Source organism: Vicugna pacos, chromosome 2, assembly GCF_048564905.1.
Source record: "Vicugna pacos chromosome 2, VicPac4, whole genome shotgun sequence".
Classification (NCBI taxonomy): Eukaryota; Metazoa; Chordata; class Mammalia; order Artiodactyla; family Camelidae; genus Vicugna; species Vicugna pacos.
The window spans coordinates 102,731,941-102,755,442 of NC_132988.1; the positions used below are offsets into that span (position 1 = coordinate 102,731,941).

At 36.3% G+C, this 23,502-nt stretch overlaps 1 protein-coding gene across 4 annotated transcripts in view; it reads right to left on the reverse strand.

Moving 5' to 3' along the window:
* Nucleotides 1-1,974: 1,974 nt before the first annotated feature.
* TBC1D19 (TBC1 domain family member 19) overlaps nt 1,975-23,502 on the reverse strand; it is a 136,765-nt gene continuing 115,237 nt past the window's right edge. For 2 of the 4 annotated variants that reach the window (XM_006207000.4, XM_072945491.1), the window contains 5 exons: nt 21,477-21,586; nt 19,218-19,309; nt 13,881-13,996; nt 9,207-9,277; nt 7,749-8,185 (listed from right to left, as the gene is read on the reverse strand). In XM_006207000.4, the coding sequence (XP_006207062.1) occupies nt 8,111-8,185; nt 9,207-9,277; nt 13,881-13,996; nt 19,218-19,309; nt 21,477-21,586 (464 nt within the window). In that variant the 3' untranslated portion in view covers nt 7,749-8,110. Of the gene's footprint in view, nt 3,904-7,748; nt 8,186-9,206; nt 9,278-13,880; nt 13,997-19,217; nt 19,310-21,476; nt 21,587-23,502 lie in introns of those variants that run through there. The other 2 variants (XM_072945476.1, XM_072945483.1) reach the window with 2 other exon arrangements.

Sequence of the window (23,502 nt, forward strand, 5' to 3'; positions counted from 1 at the left end):
TAATGGAAAACAATCTGAAAAGAACATGTATGTATGTATAACTGAATCACTTTGCTGTACACCTGAAACATTGTAAATCAACTGTATTTCAGTAAAAAAAATTAAAAAAAAATTGATGTATCATCTTTCTTACTGATAAAGCTAATCCCACGGAACGTGATTTAGTTTTTCAGCAAAGACAGGAGTTTCAAAACTGCATCTTAAACTTACCCACTCACTGATGAGCTGCAGTCACCCCTGTCACCCCACTTTCTCCCATACCACGGGACCTGGATTTTCTGAAGCTAGGACATAGAGGAACAGTACGGAACATATGTTTGCTGTGGGCTGCTGGATCCCAAAAGAAATATGAGAGAAAGAAGTTGGCTTTGCATGCCCACTCATTGCTCCCAACCTCCTTATCTATCTGTCTGTCTGTCTGTCTGTCTATCTATTTTTTTTAGAGAGGAATAGTTTTCATTCAGGCCAAGGAGCCTTTACAAGTAAGTCAACCAAAAAATCAGGGATGAGGAGGGGAGGCATACATGTTAAATCATGTACACTTTATTTCTAGTCTCTAAATTGTTAAGGCACCTCATTTCCAACTTAAAAAAATCACACAAAATGCCAACCTCATCAGTATAATTCACTCCTCTCACTAGCGGAGTCTCCCCACGTGGAAGGAGACCTTAAGACATGGCTACACACTTCCTCCAGCACCTCTCTTCCTCCGTGACACCTGCCTTATAAAAGCCCAACTTTCTGGGGTCTTTCTCCTGTCAGTACCAGGGCAGTAGAAGGTAGTCTTCAAAATACTTTCACGAATTTTATTTTATTTGGATATTATAAAAGCCACACGAGAGGAACTGGACAGGGAGAGTCACCTATTTTATAGGTAGGAGAACTGAGGCAACGTGAACTCACTGTCAGAGGTTCCAGGTGACGGGTAAACCCAAGTAATCTGAGAGGAGGTGGATTCGTTTCCTGTTGACACTGTAATGAATTACCACACACTTAGTGGCTTCAAATAATACACTTTTATTATCTTACAGCTCTGGAGGTCAGAAGTCCTAAAATGAAGGTGTTGACAGAGCTGAGCTCCTTCCAAAGGCTCTAGGGGAGAATCCATTTCCTTGCTTTTTCCAGTTATTAGAGGCTACTTGCATTCCTTGGTGCATGACCCCTTCTCCTCCATTTCCCAAACCAATGGCATAGCATCTTCCAATCCCTCTCTGGTTCTCACACTCCCACCTGCCTCCCTCTTTCCCTTATAAGGACCCTTGTCATTACACTGGGCCCACCTGATAATCCAGAAGACTAGCCCCAGCTCAGTTCCTTAATCTAATCACAAAAGCAAAGTGCCTTTTCTCACGTAAGGGACCGTTCACAGGACTCGGGGACTGGGACGTGACAATCTTTGGGGGATCATTATTTTTCCCACCATAGGAGGGATGGCACCATTACTTCAAAAAACAGGTGTTAGTATTCTACTTCCATAAGAAATAATCTCACCACATTTGTTACTGAAAAAGCAAACATACAAATACATATAAACAGTTGAAGTAATACAAAACAACTATGTAATTACCATAACAAAGACATTGGTAATACCCGAGGCCAACTGCTTGAAGTTGAAAGAATGATTCGAAACAGCCATTTGGATCATCAACAACATAAAGCTTGGTGAAGTTATCTTGACTGTGTTTCAGTGGGTCTCCCCACCTCATCCTGAATGTCTCACTTCCTCTCACTGTTTTATCCCTAAATTGGCCATACTAGTACACTGATCTATATTCAAAATATTGCACTTATTCAAGAAAGAAGTACATTTAATTTAAAACGAGGTGAGCTGCAACGCTTGTATGTTCTATTGCAGGTTCTAGTCAGTGAATGAAGGAAAAAAAAAAGAAATAAAAGGCATATAGATTTGAAAAAAATGAAAAATTGTCTTTATTTATAGATGACATATTATATATGTAGAAAATCCTAGGGCAGCTACAAAAAGAGATACCAAAAGTAGTAAATTTAGCAAGATCTCAGAATACAAGTTTAATGTAAAAAGGAACCAATTCTATTTCTATATACTAACAAACAATTAAAAAGTGAAATTAAAAATACTGTTTACAATAGCATAAAAAGTAAAATAATCAGGAATAATTTAACAAAATATGTGCAAGAATTCTACATGGAGAACTACAAAATACAGCTGAGTGAAATTAAACAAGACCTAAAGAAATAGAGAGCTATTCCATATTCATGAATTGGTGTGAAATGATATTGAGACCCAATGTCGTTAAGATATCAACTGTCTCCAAACTTATCTATAGAGTTAATGCTATCTCAAAAATTTCAGCAGCTTTCTTTTTGGGGGGTGGGTACAAGTGGAAAAGCTGATTCTAAGAGCTATTTTGAAAAGCAAAGAACTTAGAATAGCCGGAATAGTTCTGACACAGGTGAACAAAATGAGAGGATGTCTTCTACCCGATTTCAAGATTTACTATAAAGCTACAGAACTCAAGACAGTGTGGTATTGGAATATGGACAGACATAAATCCATGAAATAGAATAGAGAGTCCAGAAATAAGCCCACAGATATATGATCAATTGATTTTATACATAGGTGCTAACATAAAGGGGAAAGGGCAGATTTTTTAGCTGGAAATGATGTTGGGACGATTGTATATCCATATGCAAAAATGTGACCAATAACACTTTAATTTGTACCACACACAAAAATTAACTAAAACAACAACAACAACAAACATAGGGCGAAAGGTAAGAGCTAAAACTATAAAGTTTCTAAAAGGAGAGGAAAAAAAAATTTGTTTGTAACCTTGAGTTATACAAAAATTTCTTAGGACACACACACACACACACAAAGAACCATTAAAAAAAGGCTAAATGATTCAACAAAATAAAAACTTTTGCTCTTTAAAGATAGTTAAGAAAATTAAAAGATGAGCCAGAGGCTGAGAGAAAAATTTTACAAACCAGAAATGTATCCAGAATAAATAATTCTTACAACTTCAAGTAATTGATTAAAAAGGGGCAGAAGACTTAGACACTTTACAAAAGAATATGTACAAATGGCAAATAAACATAAAAAGATGCTCTACATCATTCGTAATTAGGGAAATGCAAATTAAACCACCTTTTGAATGACTAACATGATAATACCAAATACTAGGATTTGGAGCAACTGGAACTCTTATTACATTGCTAGTGGGAACGTAAAATGGAGAATAACTTCAGAAGAGTCTGGAGGTTTCTTAGAAAGTTAAACTTGTGCTTACGTATGACTCAGCAATTCTACCCCTGGGTATTTACCCAAAAGAAATAAAGATATACGTCCACATGAAGGCTTGTACACACGTTTATAGTAGCCATCCATAATACACCAAAATGTGAGAACAACATGGATGGCCGCTAACAATGATGGATAAACAAATTGCAAGAAAGACTACTGAGTAATAAAAAGGAATGGAAAACGAATCGCACAAAACCATGGCTGAATCTCAGATTATGCTAAGCAAAAGAAATCAGACACAAAAGGGTACATATATGATTCCATTTACACGAAACTCTAGAATAAAGACCAATCAAATGTTTACGGACAGAGCAGATCAATGGCTGTTCGGAGTGAATGTGTATATAGAAGATCAGATGGGAAGAGGCATAAAGAGAATTGTTTCAGGCGATGGAAATGTTCAACACCTCGACTGTGGTGGTGGTGACGTGGGTGTCTACATTTGTCAAACTTTATAGAACAGTATAATTAAAACGTACACATTTTATTGTACATAAATTATACCTTAATAAAGTTGATTTAAATGAAAAAAATTGAGTGAACTGAAGCGTTTACATTTTTTTTCTCTCAAAATATTCTTCTTTATTGGATTTCCACAGGCAACTCCACAAATCAACCTAGTGGGTGAAATAACGGGGTGACACTGAACAAGTAAGTTACTACTCCGAACCTAGCAAGTTTCCTCATCAGTAAAATGAGTGAATTAGATTAGCTGACTTCATTCATTCATTCACTAAGTGTTTACTAAAGCCCATTAAGGGGCAAGCACTATGCCAGGTTCTAGAGATAGAAAGCTGAAAAGTGAAACCATCTTTGCCTGAAGGAATCAGTGCAGTGGAAGAGAAAGACAAGCTAGCACATGGTTATGATACTGCTTAGGTACATTTAGGGATGAGAAGAATTCAGAAGAGAAGCAGTCTTCCCTGGTCATGCAACACCTGAGTTGGGTTTTGAGGTACAAATAAGAGTTCGGTAAAGAGGGAAGAGAAGGCATTCCAAGCAGAGGGTGCTATATGGGCAAAGGGACAAAGGAGAGAGAGTCACACCATGTGTTTCAGGTACTGCAGGTAGCTTAGTAGGTCTGGAACATGGACATTGTCCTTGTGAGGTCATGGTGTGTCTTGACTGAAAAGAAGTTTACAAAGATTCCCCTAGTTTAACCAGTGTGTAGATAGGGGTCCTGTGCCAAATAATGATACCCATGTTGTAGAGGATTACCTAAATAGGAAAATAACTGTGTCTACAGTGAGGATCCTTTCTGCTGCAAAGAGAATCTTTGGCTCATGTAACAGAGTAAACAGTCCAGACAGAGACTGGGGGGGGGGGGTTGACGTGAGGGTCAGCAAGGTCGACAGAGCAGCTTCCTGCTCCTTCCGTCCCTAGGCTGGGGCAGCGCCAGACCCTATATCCATCCTCCCTGAAAGATTAAATCAAAGCCTCAGAACCAACTTTCATTGATTTTGCACAGTCTTAGATTTTGTGCCGATCCTGAAGCAATCCCTGTGGCCAGAGGGATGGTACTTAATGACCACTTGGCCGGGACCCAGAGGTCCTGGAGGTGGGAGTCAGCCTCATCTGAAGCACATGCAGGAGGCGGTCGATCTCCAAGGAAAAATTAGAGTCTTTGTAGAAGAAGGGAGACTATAGATGCTGATGAGGAATTATGTTGTAAGAAAAACAGATTCCAACAATTTTTAGAACAAGTCAGGGGGTACAAACACACATGGACAAATTTCCTCTTTCATCTTCCATGCCTACTGACTTCAGAATAGTGATGTTGAGACTTCACACGTGTACAAAAAAACTATCACTCAATATTCTAAGCACCATATTAGTAAATGAATGGTTTTATGAGAAAAAGAGTAGAGTGTAATTCTAATTTATAGGCTCTGGGTACCTTCACAATAGAGGAGAGATTTTTAGTGGGGCCTTGAACAGTGGAGGTCTTTCTGGAAGAGACCAAGTACGTGGCCACAGCTGGTGGAGGACCAGCACGTAATCTGGTCAGGCTGAAGTGAAGCGGGATGGTGAGCAGGGTGGGAGTACAGGAACGGGAAGATCAAGTTGTGGAGACTTTCCCCCCACTACGCTACAGAGCCTGGACTTTCCCCTTGAAGCAATGGGGTAGTGTTTACTTTTTAAGCATATAAGTGACACGGCGGAACCTGTATTTAGAGAGTGCAGGAGCAGATTAGACACTTCCTGAGATAAGAACGGAGATAAGTGTTGGGGAATAAAGCCAAGCTGTGAGCTGGAAGCCGAGGGAGTTCAAGCCTAATGGTGTCTAGTTTCTCTATGAAACAGGCAGAGAGAGCACGTGCTGCGTGTAAGCGGTGCATGCCGTTCAGACAGGCTGGAAACTACAGTTAGCCCTCAATGCTGCATTACCAAAATATTCTGATCAAAGAGATTGTTCAATAAACTTTCATAATATAAGACTGTACATACCACATTAGTGAACTGATAATCAGAAAAACCAAATATAATTGGTCTATTAGGCCATCTCATCTTCGGTGAGAATGCCTCAGGCAGAATACTTATGTAATTATCACTGGTCACTCAGATCCCTGTGATCACGGGCAGAGCCTAGGCCAGGGCGTCAGGGGTTGGTGGGAGAGGGCTTGGGAGGACGCTGGAGGAAGGAGGCCAGTACTGTGCGGAGTGCAGCTGGAGACGGAGTGGCTGAGGCAACCTGAGTGCCCCCCATGCAGTATTTTCATAAGCAGCCAAGAGCAGCCCGTGGCTCAGACGGGGTTTGTGACCGTAGCAAAATGCCTGGCAGCCTCCCAGGTTTGGTTTTGGGATTCAGATTCAGGACTACTGGCTGGAGCCACCTGTTCCAAATGAAAGGATCTGTATGCCATGGTCCATTCATTTTTTAAAGATATGGATAAAGCCTCAAATCATCAAATAAAGTCATACAAAAGCTAAGGAAGTTGGGCATTCTTCACAAATTATCTTCTACCACTTGACCTTAAAATGTCATATTTAAAATTGATTACTGACAACCTCTTATATTTGCTTGGTGCTTTGTAGTTTAAAAAAAAATCACTTTCAAACATATTTTTTCATTCGGTCTTACTCAACCCTTTAAGGTAAACAGAGCAAATACAAAAAGTTCCTGCTGCCTGTCCGCTTCCCGCCCCTCCTAACCTCCTGCACCCAACTTACAGACACGAGAGATTAAATTATCTAGGGACTTAGAGCTAGGACAAGAACTCTCCAGTCTAATTCTTCTGCTAGACTACTACATTAACACTTTTAAAAAAGCTTATGGATATTCTCCTAAAGAAAAAAGCCAAAGATGGGTGTATCTGTATACATTTGACCCCAACCATCCAAAACTCTCTCTCTTCCTAACAGGGAAGAGAGGGAGACAGCAGTCAGGCGTGTGCTCATCCTTGTGATGAACGTGCACTGGTACACACAGAGCGGCAAGAGTATGATTATAACTGTACCACCTGCAAAAGCAGTAAAGTGGGGTTTATTAAGAAGCACTCACTGAATAAATGATTATTTAGTCCTCAACAAGTCAACATGTACCTGATGGATAAAAGCATATCATTTAGGTTTTCAAGTTAATAACTAGCAGTTACATCAGATTTCACCAGGCTTGCAGTCTTGTGCTAAACCTCATACATTTCCTAACATATACTCTCTTAATAAAAGGCTCAGGAAATACATTTGGATAAAACTTAGTACAATTCTAGGCATTCAGTAAGACTATTAATCTACTGATTCAGAGTTTTGTTGAAATGATCAGCATCTCGAATTTGAGTTTAAAATTGAAAGACAATGATTTTTAGGCTTTTTTTCCCCTCACATTCTATTATTCTGTATTACAGAAATGCTAGGTCTTTAAGTAGAGATATAAAATAAGACCCTTCACTTACAATAAGGACCAAAATGAGACTGATGTCTTGCAGAATGTCTTCCCTTCTAGAGTGAATGTATAGTACCTACTTCTGGCCTCTCTGCGCTGCTCTGTCCTAGAGGTAAATCTTGTTAAACCACGCTTCAGTTAAAGCGGATGTAGTTCCGATTTTTCATTCCCTTCACGGAATCGTTGGGTGTCTTCTTTGTATACTTCTCAAGTAACGGAATCTGTCAACCTCAGCCCCGTCAAGGCTTCTAACCAAGAGACGCAAGGTTGCGAAGTTTGAAGGGATCACTCTGTAATTTCCTTTTTTCCAGAAATCATGACTGAAATACTGTCAGCTAGAGATGACTGCATTTGGCCTTCCCCAACAGAGATCTTTGAGGGAGAAATAAGGTGGGAGGGATCTAGAAGATCTCTGATGAGAGAAAGGTTGTTAAAAACACCAAAGGACATTTGAATTCCTATTTGAAAGCATTATCTTTTTCAAGTCTTCCCACATCCTACCCCACCCCTGGCTCTGAGTGAAGAGCAATTTATAAGACAAAATGATTCATTATCTAGAGACAAATTTACAAACTGACATAAGAGAATTGTCCCAGAGGCTACATGACCTCTTCAAGTTTATTACAGTATCTTTAGTTCTTATTGCATCTATTGTTACATGCCTTTCACAACCCAGGATTATCTAGAGTGTGCTCAGTTTAGCAGAAGTTAAGTCTATTGCTTCTCTCTTGAAATTCAGCAGCATGCAGTGCATTCATGACATGGTGTGCAGAGCTATTGTTTCAAAAAGTGAAAAACTACTTAGGTTTAACTGAGGAGGGAACATGATCTTTATTGGCTTATATGCAAAGTTTAATTTTGGTTTTATGCAGAGTTTGCATAGTTCATGATTTTACTTTCTAATGAAAAACTAGATGTGTTGTCAGTGACCTTGGAGAAGATCAGGTGACAGTAGCAAATAGAAAAATCTGAAGAAGAGGCATAACTTTTAAAGTAGAAAGGTCAGCAAGAACTGCCTGAAACAAACAAACAAAAAGGAATTATTAATATGGGTGTTCTGGTCAACAAAGTGAAGCCTATGAAATAAGGTACAATGGAAACACCCTTACAATGCAGTTCTGACATCAACACGCTCTAAGTCCTTCAGATTTGTCCCAAATCTCTGTACTGAAGCTACAACCTTCCTTCTCTTTTCTGAATATCTTAATGCTAGAACGTGTGTAAAATGCTCAAATGTGTGGTAGAAAATAACCTGGACTCTAGCCTTGAGCCTTCTTCAAATACACAAGGTAGCATGAGTTTCTAAGAGGTCTAACATTTCAACATGCTTCTATAAATAAACGTACATTATGAATCCTGTCCTGTTATACTAGTGTAAGGAGTAACTGACTTTGGGAAATCATTTTGAGATGAAACTAATGTTTATTCAGTTGCAAGATGCATAAACATCCTCTTCCCTTTAAACAAGAATGTAGGCAGCTATTTTAAGGATAAAATTTACACTTCTGTGAGCGATAACAAAGAGAGGAATACTGTAAGCCACTATTTAATTGAATCATGTTTCAGGTATAAGTTATACTCTTGAAAAGAAATCAGCTTTAAATAATTAACTCACAACTAAAAATAACCACAAAGCCCCTATATCTTTACTATATCATCCAAATATATGCTCTTTAATTCCTTTAACGAGTTTGTCTTTGCTCTAGGAGCATAATGCGTGGATGTGAACAATTACAACAACACGCAACATAAACCCCAGTAGCTCCTATTAAAATGACTAGGCCTCCTGTTTCCCATAATGATTATAGTAGTTTCCTATAACAATCTGTTTATGACTCCTTCTCAAGAGCATTGTTTTCAAGTAGTTATGGATTTTGAATACTTAATATTACTTAGCTCGAAACTTAGAGGTTTTGCCCAAGTTAAACAAACTAGGCTATGAGTGTTGTGTGTCCTGCGTGTCTGGGACCGAAGTGCCCACGCCTGGCGGTCTCTCAGGAGCTATTTCCATCCCATCTGAGTGAAACTTATCCTTACTTCAGCTGCAGCCAGTGATGTCACCTCCATCAGGTTCACTGCTCGGAAAGCAAACACAGCAGCTGCCAGGACTGGAAAAGAATGCACACTATTTCAACTGCTGGCCTGCTGAGCAGACAGACAAATTTACTGCTATGCCCACAACCTACTGTGAGACCTCAGACGTAAGTGCAGGACTGCCTTCTGTGTTAAGGTCTTATTCATTATGATGAATGGAAATTGTCTCCTCTGGCATCGTTTTGGGAAAAAGAGAAATTGAGTGGTCTTAAAAAAGTCATTTTATAAATTGTTTCTTTCATACCTAAAACTTCAATTGTAACAATTTTTCATTTGTGTTTATTTTTTTGTCTTTTTTTTTTTTTTAGTGGGGTAATTAGGTTTATTTATTTTGACAGAGGTACTGAGGATTGAACCTAGGACGTCGTGCATGCTAAGCACACACTCTACTCCTGAACTGTACTCTCCCCTTCAATTGTGAGTTTTTAAAAGGCATGAAGATCTAATGACTGTCATATAAATGAAGGTTTCTTTGGATGCAGGTGTTTCTTACTGATGCAATGGAGAGGCTTCTGAGAAGTTATATGCAGATTGAATTTTTAAAAATATCAGATGATGTTTCATGTGTAGCAAGGAGGTATCCTGATAAAAAATGTGGCAATAAAGTCTTTCCTTAAAACTATTTTTATAATATTTTGTAATATTTATATTTTTGTACTCAGCACTGATTTTCTTAGAGTGTCATAAGTGGATGTGTGAGTGGGGTGGGCTGCTGTGGGACTGATCCTGACATTTACATTAATGTTGGCTACAGGAAAAAGAAGTTGAAACTTTGAAAACCAACCAACCAATCAACCATTATAGAACATCCTGAAGGTCAACAGTATATATCGAGTAGAAAACCACATTTGGATTTTTGCTCCCATGAATCATAAGCATATGAAAAGAATAATGCTGACATGCAGTACGTTTTATTATCTAATCTACCATAAAACCTCATGAAAGGGAAAGAGTCACCATGAACAATGGAAGGACCCATGTAACAGGCTGAGGCAATTCTGATAAGGAGATGGTACTCTGTCATCATGATGTGACTTCTCCCCACTTTTTCCATCACCAGGGGTGGAAGTGCAGTCCCTACCCAACAAATCCTTGGAGTTTAGGAAATGAATGGTAAGGAATCTTTAAAATTATTTGGAAGACTGGTTTCTAAGTATACTGCATAGCTAATGCAAATTTTTAAAAATATTTTTTCTCTGTGGGAACAATAATAATGATATGAGTTAATTCTCATATCAACTCTATGAGTTAAGTACTAATGTTACCCCATTTTACTAATGTGGAAACTGAGGTGCTGTGAGTCTGGACGACATATCTGGAGTCACACAAGTTGAATACAGCACAGTGAACACTCATCTCTGACGCCAGAGCCCAAGCACTCAACCACCATGTGATGACATTGCTGAGACTGAAGGTAAGCAGGAATGACTCATCCCTGACATGGAAATCTACTGCTTTCCTAAGAATCACTTTCTTTTCTGTCCCTCAGGATGGTTTTCCAGAGTGGCCTGAAGGATGGTGCCATGCTGGTCCTGGGCTCTGGACCACGAGGTAGGTGGTAGTGCCTGAGGAGCAGAAGTCAGGATCAAGGCCTCTTAGCTTCCTCAGACAGGGGCCGAGTGCAGCCAGTGACTGGGAAGCACAGGCACTTTTTGAGGGGACAATAGATTTTTGGACAGTTTGGCCAAATAAAAAATAAATAAATAAATAAATTAGGGCTTGTTAGAGAGAAACAATAGGGAAAATAGGTGGTAATGGTAAAACAAAATTTAAACAGCCAAATTAGTAGGGATTATCTAATATGTAACAAGGGATATAAGAGATCTGGGACAAAGAATTGACCCTTTAATTGAAATAGAGAAAATTAAAGTACTTTAAAGTCACTGAGCTTCCATTTTTACAAGAGTATCAAAGAAAACCAGGCCTGTGGACCAGCAACTTTATGGTTTTCTAACATCTGGAATCATATTTGACAATGGAGACATTTTAGAAGCTAATGTGATCACCATTTCCTTTTTTTGTGTATAATTTAACGGAGTTGGTGAAAGCTTGACAGCATGGTCAAATTTTCTGCTGTAGCAGGAAAGAGTTTTACATGGCGGGAAATTGTTTTTCCAAAGGTAGATAAGAGGGGGGAAAAAGAGCAGTTCACTAATTAGCTTCAGCACCCAAAATGCTTATGTGCTCATAACCTTTATTTATCTTGATGTCACATCACAGAGCTTCCTTTCCGTCTGCTTCATGTTTGGTTTGCCCAGCCCTTCCGCAGACCAAGTTTATTTGCCAAGGAGAAAAGGTCTATACTTTGGGATATTTTCAACTGAAATCATGCTTCATATGAAACATAGAAACTCAAATATTTACCTTGGTCTTTTAACCTGTTCTTGTTACTTTAATTCTAAGCAACTCTAGCATGAACGTTAAGACACCTGTGCTTTATACTGTTCTTCAAAAGCCCCCAATTAATTCACAATTCAAACCAGTGATATTTACTAAAGTATTTCTAAAGACCATATAGACTCACTTGAGCAAAAAAGGTAGCCCTAAAATATGCAGAACAGAAAATGCATAAGATAATCAAACCTGATTTGTATCCATCTACTTGTAGTTACCTATCCTCTGGCTCTTGATCGGAATTCCATGGTAGGGGAGTGCCCATCAGTCTAACTCCATTTCTAGATGTTCTACAATTCTTCCCTGTTGATTTTTTAAAAACACTCAGAGAAAGTGAATGGATGCAAGTGTGGACTGCACATCTACCTGTTCATCAGTAACTTTTTTAAATGTATTAAGTTCAGAGCAGAGTACCTGGCTTAGAGCAAATGCAGCAATCACCACTCCCTTATTTCTCTCTTACTTCAGTTTGCTGAGGGCTGCTAAGTTACAGAATGGGAGAATTTAAATTGGAAGAGGCTTTGAAAGTCTTTCAATTCAACATTTCTTTCATGACAGAAAACCTCTTAATCCTTCAGGTGACAGTTAAAAAGCCCATTCTACTTTTGGAAAGTCCTAATCGTTAGAAAGTACTTTCTTATACTGAACCCATTTCTTTAATATTCTCTAATGTCTTTTTGAAATGATACAAAAAGCTACATGCAATACTCTTTAAAATTTACAACCTACCTCGAAGAGAGTTATTTGGTGGAAAATCTAAAATCCTGTCACCTGAGAAATGGTAGCAAAAAAACAAGACTACTTAGCCCAGAAAATAGAAGACTTCGGGGAAAAGAGGGGCTGAGAGGTAGAAAAAACCTGATGGTGACCCTGGTGTAATGGCAGTACATTGTAACAAGTTATATTACTCAGAAATGAAAGTGGCTACTTGGTAAGACAGAGATTACCCAACACTGAACATTCAGACAGAGGCTGATAAGGACTGCCTGTCAGAACCATTTAAAAGAAGTTGTACTGATGATCTCTAGGAGTCCTTCCATCTCTAGACCGTATGGTTCACTGCCATTCAGCCAAAAAAGATCAGGACAGACCATTTCTTCCTAACTCATGTTTGTAAGGGCTTTAAAAACAACAGAGATAGAAGGGTACTGGGAGTTGTCATCTCTGAGTACACCAGGGGCAACGTTTATCTTCATGGCACTTTGTTATTACCCTAATTTTCCTTTTCAAAATGCCACCTAATTACTCTAGACCTCTTAGCATTCAAAAGTATATTCATATGATACTGAGAGAATCTTCTGCGAGAAAAGGATCTTCAATTAAGCATTATTTCCAAGTGGCCCAGAGAGGGGTCTTTACAACACACTTGTTCTTTACATTGGGTAAAGAAACAAAGGTTCACACACGCTGCATAATTTGCTCAATATCACACAACTGGAGAAGGTTGGAACCAGCACTCTGCCAACTTTTCCACCCTCCATCCATGTGAAAACCCTGCAATACTTATTTTGAATTTCCTGATAATCCTAATGATAAAAATATTGAGTCTATTTTGCATAAGAGAAGCAAAATATATAATAAGAAATCTGTGCCGTATGCATTATCAAACAGTTGCCTGGGTGTGTATCTGTTGCAAGAACTGCTTAATTATTAAATAAAAGATGGATTTGTGGATTCCTGAAAAAAAAATTTCTTTTTGGCTTAAGAGACTACCTAACAAGGAAAACAGCCCATCAGGCCAGGAGTCAGAGGCTGCTAGCAAAAACGAAAAGGTTTTAAATTCAGCAGAAACTTAAGTCCAGAAGAGCTGAGGTTTCAGCTACGCAGGGAGGCTCAGTGTGAGTCTGGATTTTAGGCAGCAGTTGTGAAGGGGCACAGAACAGAACGCTAAGAGCGTCAGAGGAGTCAGGAGAAGAGCGGAAGTGTGCTACATGGCTGCACAAACCCAGCGGATGCTGAGACCGTAAGCCTAGGCTGAACTAAAAGCAGGGGAGGGATAATGGACTTTCCTGGAAGTCCAGAAAGACTAGGAGTGGACTGGTGTTGGGCAGTTATATAGGCAGTGCTTGACTTCTAAGGCAGATAAATCTATTAAATGTTCGTGAATTAGAAATGACAGACAACTGTAGGGTCACACTCCAATTACGGGCGGTGAATGTTAGAAGGGAAAGGGGCTTTACCCTAGAAACAGCATGTGATTTACAAACAAGCACTTACTCTTACCAGCAAGAATTTCCAGAGAGTTGTACCCTAGGATTCTATCCCACAAAAGCAAGAGCTGATCTGTAGCTAAGTATCCAGAGAAAGCTCGAACCATCCATTTAAATGATATGCGAAGTCTGTAAGCAAAGAAAAAAGAAAACAAGTTTTACCAGGGGAATTTTTTCTCATCAAAAAGCAGTATCAGAAGAACATAACCAGTTCGATTATTAAGGTAACTCCTTTGTGGGTCTTAAAAATCACCTGAACATTTAAAACTCAAGCACTCTATTAAAAGCAGTAAAAGTGCAATAGTGAGAAACCATGAGTCCTCAAATTAGTGATCTCAAAGTATTAAAGAGAAAGAATTACATTGCTGGGCCCTACTTTATGTATGAGTTGATCCTTTAGTACACTCACTACTACATTCCTGTCTTTCAGGGTGTGTACTAATTAGCTATCAATGAGGTGGTCTTAGAGTCTTAACAGTTCAAGGCAAACAATTTGAATTTTTATTCAAAATACCTGAAAGAGAGCTTGATAGCTGCATATTTTTACAATTCAATAAGTTATATTCCAACCTTTCACTCAAATAGCTACATAGGATAAAAAAATAAAACAATAGGTAGGAGTTTTTGAAGACAAAGAAGAATAGTTTTAAAACTATAAGGGAATTTAGAAATAGATTTCTGATCTCAAACCTTTTGTTTTAAAAAGTAGGTTATCAGAACTCTAAAAGATCAACCAGAAAATTCAATTAAATTCTATTTTGTCCCCCCCCAAAATCCTAAGAAGTATGAGATCTCACTGTTTTTATAAGTAGGTAAATTTACAATAACAATTTATCTCTGGAAACAAGAAATAAACTCTTTAGCTTTGGTGCCTAAAGAGATAAAATAGCCCCTCACATTTCTGTGCTATCTATCAGCAACTAAACATCACTTGACTGCCCTGAGAGGTACTAGCCAAACTCTTTGTTAAAATTGTTATCATATTATATAGATAAATAACTGTGCTTTTTCTTAACAGAGAGAATGGGATCCAGAGGTTGCCTTTGCTGGTGTCAAATTAATTCTCTTAAGATTGAGAAAGACCCCCAACTTTCAGAAATTCCTCAACACTAGATAACTATTGTTCTAATATAACAAGACACATGTCAGCAGTAGTACTGATAAGTCAAGCTTTTTGGTTGGTTTTGGAATATCTTTTTATAGACGCCAAAGAAAGTTTTGGTCACCGGATATTTTAAATTTTAAAAATTCACTAACTTTCAAGTCTAAATTATTAACTTCAACTAGTTTCATTTTACTGGATCTCGCATAGTGTCTCACCACATGTCATGCCTCCCTGCTCCCTAGTATATGTAGCACAGAATTAGTTTCTTAGAAATAAAGTTTATTGAGGTATAATTTATGTATAGTAGAATTTGTTTTTATAATGCACAGTTCTGAGTTTTGTTAAGAACCAAATGGGAAGTTTAGAACTGGAAAATACAAAAACAACAAAACAGTAACAACAACAAAAACCCTCACCGGATGGATCCAATAGCAAAATGAAAATAACCAATGAGAGAGCCAGTGAATTTGAATATAAATCAACAGAAACTATCTAGTCTGAACTACAGCGTAAAAAGGATTGAAAACAAAATGAACAGAGCTTCAGACACCCATGGGATAAGCCTGAAAGTTTTAACATTTTTGTCACTGGAATTCCAGAAGAAAAGGAGAATAAGTGTGGTACAGAAAAAAATATTTGATGAAATAATGGTTGAAAATTTCCTAAATTTGGCAAAAGAAGTAAGCCTCAGATTCAAGAAGTTCAGCAAACCCCCAACAGGATAAACCCAAGAAATCCATGCCCAGATACATCATAACAAACTGCTGACAACTAAAGATCCTGTTAGCAGCCAGAGGAAAAATGATTGATATTATTTATTCCTGAAATGTTTGGTAGAATTTGCCCATGAAGCCCTCCAGGCCTGGAGTTTATATGAAAATAGAATGTGATTAATTACAGATGTGTATTAAAAACCCTGGGGCACTGTTATATACTGAATGCTTATGCCCTCTCCCCCTAATTCATATGTTCAAACTAGACCCCCCGATGTGACGGTATTAGGAAAGTGGTGTGGCCTTTGGAAGTTAATTAGGATTAAAGCTATGAAGGTGGGTTCTCATGATTGGGATTAGTGACCTCATAAGTCATGAGAGGGCTTGTTTTCCCTCTCTGCTCTCCATCATGTGAGGATACAGTGAGAAGTCAGCAGTCTGCAACTTAGATGGTCCTCACTGGAACTCGACCATACTATCAACCTGATCTTAGACTTACAGTCTACAGAACTGTGAGAAATAAATCTCTGTTGTTTATAAGACAGTCAATTTATGATAATTTGTTGTAGCAGACTGAACTAAGACAGGTATCTATCAAAAAATATTTATAAATAATAATCCAATACTGAAGATAAAAGGGACTAAAAAAATTCAAAAGTAGGCAGGAAAAGAGGGAAAAAAACAAAGAGCACAAGGAACATACACAAAATGTCTATCAAGATAGGACATAATGTTAATTGATATCACTGTAATTCAATAATCAATTACATTAAATGTAAATAGAATAAACACATTGATTAAAAAAGAAACTGTCACATTGGAAGACCCATATTTTTGACAAGAAAGTCACCTAAAAGTAAAGACATTGATCAATATATTAAAAGTAAAAGGATAGAAAAGAATACTGTACACAAATCATAATAAAAAGAAAGCTTGAATGATTATATCAGAAATAGTAGATTTATTACTAGGAAAAGATATTACATGATGATAAAAAGATCAATTCTCCTAAAAACAACTTCAAATACGTTAAGAAAAAATATATATAGCAATGAAGGAAGAAACTGACAAATTCATAATTTTAAATGGAGACTCGAACAATTCTTTCTCAAGAATCAGTAGAAAAAGTAGATAGAAAATTAGTAAGTATATAGAAGTCTCAAACATTGTCAACAAGTGTGACTTCATTATCACTTATATAACATCCTACTCAACACCAGCAGAATATGAATTCTTCTCAAGTATAGATGAAAGATTCACCAAGACAGATCATTATCTGGGTCATAAAAGAAACCGCAACTATTTAAAAGAACTGAAATCTTATGAAGCATGTTGTCTAACTGTAACATAATTAAAACAGGAATCAATAACAGGAAGGTATCATACCTTCTGAAATATTCGGAAATTAAACAACACACTTCTATGTAACCTATGGTCAAAGAGGAAGTCATGAGAGAAATTAAGAAACATTTTGAACTGAATGAAAATGAAAACATAACGTATCAAAATTTGTCAAGTGGAGATAAAGCAATGCCTTGTGGGCAATTTATAACATTATTGCTTATATTGGAAAAGAAGAAATGTGTCAAATTAATGATCAAAATTTCACCTTAAACAAGTAGAAAGATAAGCAAAATAAAATTAAAGCAAGAATACAGGAAGAAATAACAAACCGAAGAGCTTATAAATCAATGAAATTGAAAATAGAAAAACAGAAAATCAATGAAACCAAAAACTGATTCTTTCAAAGAAGAATAAAATTAATAAACCTCTAGCCAGAATAATCAAGAGAGACAAGACGCAAATACTAATCTCAGGAGTGAGAGAGGTGATGTCACTCTGATTCTACAGATATTAGAAGGCTAATTAAGAATAATTAGGGAATATTAGGAATAACTTTATGTCTGTAAATACTATAACTTAGCTAAAATTCACAAAGTACTCAAGAAGAAAAAAATAACCTGAAGAGTCCTTATATCCTATTTAAAAAAATTAAATTCTAAATTAAAAACCTTCCAATAGCATCAGCTTTAATTCATGAAAACATTTTAATAATTGATTTCTAGCCTGACAACTGAATTTTTATATTTTCTCCTGCATAAGAATTTTAATTCATAAGTCACTGAAATAAATTTGTTCCTTTTAATGATTAAATTTATTCATTATATAAATAGTCTAAGAAAAAAAATCAGGATTTTAGTTTCTAGCAATAAACTACATGTCTTCACCTAGTAAAGGAAAATAGTACATTCAAATATTCATTTCACAATAGCAAAAAAAAAAAAAAAAAGAGGTCAGTTTACCACAAGTTTAAGGAAGAAAAGACTTGTGTATAATATAAAATATCTCTGCCATAATATTATATTTTATAATGTTAGTCATTAACAGAACCCTATTTCTTAATGGCTACAAAAGAAAGCGTGTCAGCTAGGTAATATCAAAGAATGATATAAGGTGTTATTTTATAAATGGCATTTTTGAGATCTAAGATGTCGGAAAATTGATGGTGCTTTACATAACGGAATATATATATATATATGTGTATATATATATATATATATATATATATATATATTCTTCAAATAACTCCATGAGGTAGGAATTCTCTTGATTTTAAAGATGAAGGAATTGAATTATCTTGATTTAAATCATGAAAGAAACTGAAGCTTAGATAAATTAAATATCTTTCCCAGGATTATACAGTTTAATAGAGAATTTGAGTCTGGGTCTGTCTGTTAAATCCACCCATTCATCCATCCATCCATCCATTCATCCATCCATCTATCCATCCATCTGCTGTGGATTCAAGCATGGAGAAGACAAATACTGAACTGTTCTATTTCCCGTTAACTCCTTTGTGGTTGCAAAGAGTTAATGTTCCTTTCAAATACGCTCTTATAGAGGAGAAAATTGTTACACAGAGAGGAAGACAGTAACAAAACATTGATAAATCATTAGGAAATTTCTGTTGCCTTAGACATTGTTAAAGAGAGAAGAGAATCAATAACAATGAAGTCCACAGACAACCTACATATTCACTGATAACTCATACTGAGATAAATGAACAAATATGTAAGCTTTTGGAAGGAAAATCACAACGAGATAATTGACCTAGTTTCTTTTAATGAAAGACAGCAAACTTAAACCTATCTGGCTTTCATAAGTTGTTCTCTGATAAACTTAGCCTACATCGACTTAATTTTAGTATTGTCACATTTCTTAGGTAGTATTTGTTGCCACAAATTGTTACCTCAGTTCGGGCCAACGCCTTTCATTATGAATAGAAATTAGTTCTTTTGCTGATTCTTGTACCAAGCGCAAAAATCCTAGCAAATAAGAATTTATTAGGATTTTGGTAAGTCTTCAAAGAATTTTTTGGCACAATGTCGAGTTACAATTTACTACTTGATAATTATTGTTTTATTGGGGAAACTGTTAGTTTAATTTCTCTGAAAAATTACTGCATCTTTGATGATAAAAAAAAGCCTTCTGATATCAATTTATTCTTCAACTAGTAGAGAAAAATACTCACGGTTGAGCCCCAATTTCTCGTAGATGATAAAAGAGCTGGGGGAGATAAGTTTGAAGAAGAGTTTCAAACAGCAGACAGAGTGACACAATACCCTGGATACAATAATAAATCACAAGAGAAATGCATAATTTAGTATTTCAATATGAACTCTGCTGACAAATTATTTAATTGGAAATGAGAAAAAGATTATCAATGTAAATATTTTTTATATTGTTTAAGAGCCAAAAATAGTAAATGCACTAGAGTTCCCTAACACTGTTCAAATGTAAGTTTTATCCCCCTTTGTGGATCCTCACTCTTAAAGACACGCTAGGGAGCCTCCTTTTTGACAACAGTAGGGCTCCCCACATAACCTGGCATGTAGCAATGTTCAAAGTTCAAGGAAAACACCATTTAACAGAAAACCTGCTACTTTGTAAGCCATGTATTCTCACTTAGGCCTAGCAAAATTAGTTTTTTCTGGAAGCATTCCAGTTTCCAGGTATTTCTCTGGTGCTACAGCCACACCCTTACTTTCTCCCTCCACGTGTCCCTTCCCTTCCAGCTGCCTCACCCATCAGGGAAAATATTTCCTGCTTTTTTTCACTCTCTCATTGAAATACATCCCCAGGGAACGACTGATTGCTGAATGCTTGACATTTGCGTCAGGAAGTTATCAAACACGAATGTTTGATTACTTATATAAGGATAATTTTTTTAACTGAAATCTACTTGTTTAAAAGGGCATTATTTGTAGAGTACAAGCAGATGGTTTTTTCAAGTGCATTTATTACTTGACAACTCTGAATAAAGTCTTTCTTGCAGCTCAGCATTCCTTAGGGTTGATCTCTGTAAGGAAGTTTTAATCCTCTTTTTGAGTTTCTAAAGAAATAAGGCTGTCATGGTACCAAATAGTTCAGTCTGGCTGCAGGCCAGAAAAGGAGATGACTGCCTGGAAATCTTTATTTCACTGAATAAAGAAGGGCAGAGGCAGGGCTGTCTCAATCAATTAGCTGAAAAAGGACACCTTCAGGTCAGCATGGAGATAGAGAATGAATATTCAGAGTTGCTCAGTGGCAAGCTTCAGTGGTCTGCACAGGGGAACACTAGGGTATGTAATGGGCAGCCAGTTAAAAATTTTTTTAAAAACTCTGAAGTATAAGCTAGTACAGAATATGAAAGCAAGAAATCTGGTGGCTAAGAATGAGTTATTAGAAAAGAGAATTATTAATATACTTCTGGTTATTCTAGATTAAATGTTAATGTAAGATAGGCACTAAATCAAGTTGTCTCAGAGAGAAGAAACCCAGGATGACTGCTGGTACTTCATTTGCTCATCTGTGACGTCCTGGGTCTCTGTTATTTGCCAGCTTTCACTGGCAACGTATGAGAACAACACTGGAGACAGGAAGGTGGAACAGGAATACATAGGATTCAAATGAGGGGATAACGAACAGCTACTTAGTTTAGTAGCGGTGACAGTTTCTTCTTTTGGGAAACTTGGTAGCCCTGACATATTCTAATTTTTAATATTTCTTCTGGAGAGTCAGTCTGGTTACCAACAAGCAGAGCAAAGCAGATTCAAAGACAGAAAAAGTATAACTGATATAAACACTGTTTTAATGCAGGCTTCAGTGGGGGTGAGGGAAGGATATGATAAAGGACTAGCCAGAATAAAACAGATGCAAATGTTCACCTCCCAGTATGCTTCTTGAATTTCATGTTAAGGCCAAGGAGCCATCTACTGAACAAACACAAAGAAAACATCTAGTTTGACAACTGGTAATTAGCCAAATACGATACTGAAAAATAACCGACAAACAAATGTTTACTTTTCATTAACGAAGAAAGATGATGATGATGAAAACCATAACAACAACAATTTATTTATTTATTTATTTACCGAACACCTGCCATGAGCCAGGTACTACCCAAGTGCTCTGTACACTTCTCCACAGCACTGCCGAAACTAATTATCAACCCCATGTCATAGCTGAGGAAACCAGCATTCAAGACAGGCAGGCACCTTTGTCAGAGAAAATAACACAGACTTTGCTATGTTTTGTCTTTCAACATATAAATGCAATTGATTTAGATGCTACTGATAAAGGACTGTTTCCTCTCTAATTGTTACCAAAACTATTAAAATACCAATTTCTTCTTCTCTTTCATTTATTCTATAAGCAAAGTGTTGCTTGACATCACAAATTAAGATTTGTTTTTCTTAAGGAAAGAAAGACAGATTAGAGTCTAGTTTGATCCAATTTTTTATGAACTTACAGAAGGATGAGAAGAGATGGAATGAAGTCTGAAGAAAAAACGCACATACATCTCACGGAATATCTGATACAGTTTGGAAGGTTCATGGTATAGAAAACAAAGTGGTGCAACTGAAAGAACAAACAAATTAATTGATATTATTGCAGAAGTATGAGCATTTTAAAAATAAGCTCACAAAATGTGAAAGAAATATTTTATAGTTATAATATTCATTCATAGACAAGTTTAAAATCATATATATATTTTTTTCATACTGAAAAGGGAATATATGCACATGTAAAACGTTGAGTCATTAAAAATTAGAAAGGAGTAAATTATAAACTATTATAATCTCAACAGAAGAATAAGAGTGACAAAATGGAGTTATACAGTGATATTAAAAATTCTAAGTAACTTTTAAAAACCACATAATGCCAAATCTCTCTTTTTTTGTTAAGTGAAGTGATAAGAAATTGACAATCAGGCAGTTCATTTTTACTCTGCCGCACAAAGGATCTTTCAAATTTTCTTAAATTTTGGAATTTAAGTAAGTAAAATATAAGATGATTTACGACTAGCTTTTAGAATGATGGTCCTCAACTAATTGAATTTGAAAATTAACATTTTGATCAACACTTTATTGTTCTATACTGCCATGTCTCAAAATGTATCTAGACAGTTTTCACAGGCTCAAAATAAAACAGCTCTAAGAACTTATTTCTCTAATGAATTTGAATTGTTTTCTTTTGAACCCAGTTCATGGCAGCTCTAAGCACGGGCGGGTCAACTCAATCAGAAAGCTCACAGCTGAACGTCACAAAGTCAAATTTTAAAATCAAATGGGAACCTGACAGTGTGATTATTTTGCACAGACAGATGCGGTTATGCTTTTTATCTTTTCAAGACTCAAGAATTTGAGGCAGCATAAATACACTTACAATGCAGACATATACAAGTTTATTATCTAAATATTAATTTTAATAAAAGCGTCTTACTTATTGGGTAATTTCATCTGAGATACAAATCAGACAGGTAAGAAGGTTTTGGGCTCTACAGTCCGCAGGTGATGCCCCGAGGGCAGTGGGCATTAAGAAAGAAAACCAGTGAGCCAACTCAGCTCATTTCTCTTTGACAGTGTGAAAGGAAAAAATGATAAAAAAAAAAATTTAAATCTGACAAAACAAAAGTTCAATTATCTGGGATAAATTTTGGTGCACAGTATTACTGATGAATAAATCACCAGAAACTAGCATTACAACTGAGAAATTTCACTTTTTCTGAGGGGCAAAAGACAGACAAACCAATTTTGGGGTAAATATCTAAATACATACAAAAATAACTTCTTCTATATATTATAGGAAAAAACTTTATATTATACATATATTTAAAAACTGACAGCTATATCTTTTCACTTCAAAATTAATTTTATTTTCAAAATAATTTACCACTTATTAAAATAGACCGAATTGAAGTATTCTATAAATTAAAAAAAAACTCATGTTCTAATTGCAACAACCTAAGAAAAAGCAACGTGGCGCAAATACATGGTATTATTGCAGATTCAAAGTGAAAGTTTGGAATTTATTTACTTTTTCTAATGACGCATATTTTTCCTCCAACTTCTTAAGTTACTGATATGTAAAAACTGTAATCTGAATCTAAAGACTGGAAAGGTTCAGTAACCATTAATGATCATTTCCAGTGAAGGAATGAAAGAGAATTTTTAAATCAGCACTTTTCTACAAACATATATAATACAGAAAACTTTACAATCAGCTGTTATTCAAGAAGCTACATTTGTTTACGTTGAATTCCCTTATATAGCTATGAAATGGAAAAGCTTTAGGCCATTACATATAGTATGTAAAAATATCTTCTACATGACTTTGTTTTCTTTTTTAAGCATCTTTCCGTATTTAATTCTTCCATAAAAATGAATTAGATCATTATCTTTTTAACTAATTAAATACTGCACTAAAGGAATTTATTTATGAAATAATAATATACTATACCAACAATAAAACTTTCATTAATCTCCATTAAGTAG